This window comes from Arachis ipaensis, chromosome B07 (genome assembly GCF_000816755.2).
Source record: "Arachis ipaensis cultivar K30076 chromosome B07, Araip1.1, whole genome shotgun sequence".
Lineage (NCBI taxonomy): Eukaryota > Viridiplantae > Streptophyta > Magnoliopsida > Fabales > Fabaceae > Arachis > Arachis ipaensis.
Window position 1 is genome coordinate 40,459,345 of NC_029791.2, and position 2,836 is coordinate 40,462,180.

General features: G+C 35.5%; 1 protein-coding gene across 1 annotated transcript; it reads right to left on the reverse strand.

Moving 5' to 3' along the window:
* Positions 1,718 to 2,397, reverse strand: LOC107607045 (probable protein phosphatase 2C 6). Its single transcript, XM_021107788.1, has 2 exons — positions 2,160 to 2,397; positions 1,718 to 2,034 (listed from the first exon to the last, which is right to left on the reverse strand). Exons 1-2 carry the CDS (start codon positions 2,395 to 2,397, stop codon positions 1,718 to 1,720), a joined length of 555 nt encoding a protein of 184 aa, XP_020963447.1.

Genomic DNA, 2,836 nt, shown 5'->3' on the forward strand with positions numbered 1-2,836 from the left:
TGAATTTTGCTTCTTCCCCAAATCATGCTTCTAGAGATTGAACCCTAATTTCTCTGTAGCTCCTCCCCTATTCCGTCGCCGCCATTGCGCCACCCGAGCATAACCGTCTCATTGGGTGTCCCGTTCTCTCCGTCTGTGGTGCCGTCGCCGACCTCCAAAGCATTGCCACTGCTGTCGTCACAAGCAGCACCGCCATCCTCAGGTATCCCTCCCTCTCACTCTTATTATTTCCTTTGAAGTTGGTTGATATAAATTTACTCCACCATCTCCCTTCTCTCCCCTGGTATACGTATGTAGTTCTTTGCTCTACTTAATACGATTTGAATACAGTGCAGTGTGTAACATATCTAATTAGTTCATGAACATGAAATGTTGAGATATTGATTAAGTTTGGATTCATGACAGAAAATTCTCTTTTTTTAAAAAAAAAATTTATGCATTTTTCATATATATGCCTTACTTATACAGGAAAGTTTTACAGGGCCAAAGATATTTTGGTCTGGTGCCAGTCTTCGAACTGAAGCTACTGATGGCTATGGGCTGGTAATTTTATCTTTTAATCCTTACACTTTGTGCAGTGCATGTTGAGATTCGAAAATGAGTAACTATATATGAAATGTTTCTCCCTGATAATCTCAATGACATATCCTTTTGTGGCAGTTCATATCAAATTTCTGCATATGCTTCTTCTCAATGAGATTTGAACTATTTTATTGCTTATATGTATATATGCCAGCTTATCATTTTAAGATAAAAAAAGAGGGGATATTCTGAAACATTATTTTTTTAAGGTAATATAATCCTTTTTTCAGGCATAATTTTATGAACTACAAATGATGGGATTTAAGATACTGATATTTCATTTATATATTAATGTATTTATTTATTTTGTAGGGTTGCTTGGCATATGGACAGTGGTAGCAGATGATTCAAATTCAGAGGCAGTTCCTGAGTCATGTCTAAAATTTCTGTATTTTATTATTGAGTGATTGAATTTCAAGAGTTTGTTGAGAAGCTCTTTATGTAAAGGCCAAGAAATTGCAACAGTTGGATGTTCATGAGGAATTTTAATTCTGAAATTCAAGTTTTACGGATCATTTGCAATAAAATGTTTGACCTTCTAATGATTTTCCAACAAATCATATCACTAGGATTTACCAAAACTGTTGAAATTATATGGTGCTCAAACTCTTAATACACATAAGTTCTCTCGGGCTGTGTTAATGGAAATAAAAATTAAAGATATGAATTCACAGTGCTTTTAGCTATTCTTTAGTCTGTTAAAACCTGCACTTATGGCTGAAGGTTCATTCAAGCTATGTTTCTGACCTTTGTATTTGGTTAAACCTTGTCAAATTGTTCAGAAATACTTATAATCAAACCAAAGTGTGGTTGCTGCATAAGTTTAGAACTATGTTCTGATCATTTAAACATCTATCAATAAAAGTTACTACTTAACTTTTCAAATTTTTTATTCTTGAAAAGCTTTGATAGTCATAAAGATAACTTATCCAAGGTGAAGGTATCATTTTACAATGCAAATTTAGCATACATAACTTACTTAGCCCTGTGAAAAACTGGCGGGCTAAATGTGTTAATACTTAATACTGCAAAAAAAAAACTGAAAATCAATAGGATAGTAGTTGAAGATATTACATATGTAAAACTTAATGCTAGATAACATGTATTTTGTTTATGCTTTTCTCTTAATTTTTCTTTAAGCCTTCAAGTCTATCACAATTACAAAGATGTTATCTTTGCTTCCCCTTTGGAGGGCAAGTCTAGAGAGATACTCTGTAGCAGCGTGAGCTGCAGGGTCAACTGCTTCTTCAACTTGTTCGGTCATTGACGCAGTCTCGCCATACTTCTTGTGCCAAAGAAGGATCCTCTTCCGTGCAACTTCACGGGCTTCATCATTTGTCACCACATCCCATAAACCATTACTAGCTAGAAAAAGGCACTCGTCATGTTTCTCCCATTGTACAAACTTCACTTCCGGTTCTGGAATAATACATGGTTTCAAGTACCTATCACCTATTAGACAAGAACTAAGATGATTAGATTAATTGTAAGGAACTAAAATGCTATATTTTGTAGCAAAAAAGAAATATTTTTTCGTAGTGTCTTATACAAAGGCTGTATTATTTTATTCATTTTACTAGAAACCATAACCCTTATCAAGAAAAAGTTTACAGTAACTAGCATCACTTCAAATCCAACTACATTGACATAAATATGCTGTAGAGATGCCAAAGGCAGATACATATCTATGGATCTTGACATTGCCAAAATGCTAAGAACTCGGTACCCTTGCCAATATATGACCCTTCCTCTTGCAGCTTCTATCTTTGCCCACTCAATGAAATAGCTTGAAATCAATGAGTGTATAAGCAGCATAGATAATCATGAACAAAATTAACTCAGCAAATGTAAGACCCGGTTAATTAATGGCTAATTAACCCATAAATGAGAATTTCTTCTAGAAAGCTAAAAATGTTATTTTTATGGCTAAATGTGATAGAGGAGATTGAGACGAGAATTTCGGTACCAATTTTATAGAAATCGGACCAAGATTGGACCGAACGGGCCAAACCGGTCCAACCGGACCCAAAATGGGCCCTTGGCCCAACTAAACTAATGTTCTTGGAGGTGTTGATACCTTGAGAGCTTGTAGACAAGTGGTTTGGAAGTGCTCCGGTTGAGCTTGGGAAATCGGCTAAGGTACGGTTTCGGTTTCCCATATCTAATATGTAATGTGGTAGGAAATACTTAGGCTAGAGGCCCTAAGATAGGCATTGAATTGTTGGTGTTGTTGAATGGTTGAGATATATGATGT

Excerpts from the sequence above, each read along its gene's own strand:
- LOC107607045 (XM_021107788.1), bottom strand. The coding sequence starts at position 2,397 with ATGCTGCTTATACACTCATTGATTTCAAGCTATTTCATTGAGTGGGCA. Across the intron at positions 2,035-2,159 it reads GATAAGGGTTATGGTTTCTA|GTGATAGGTACTTGAAACCA; the intron begins GTAAAATGAATA and ends CTTGTCTAATAG.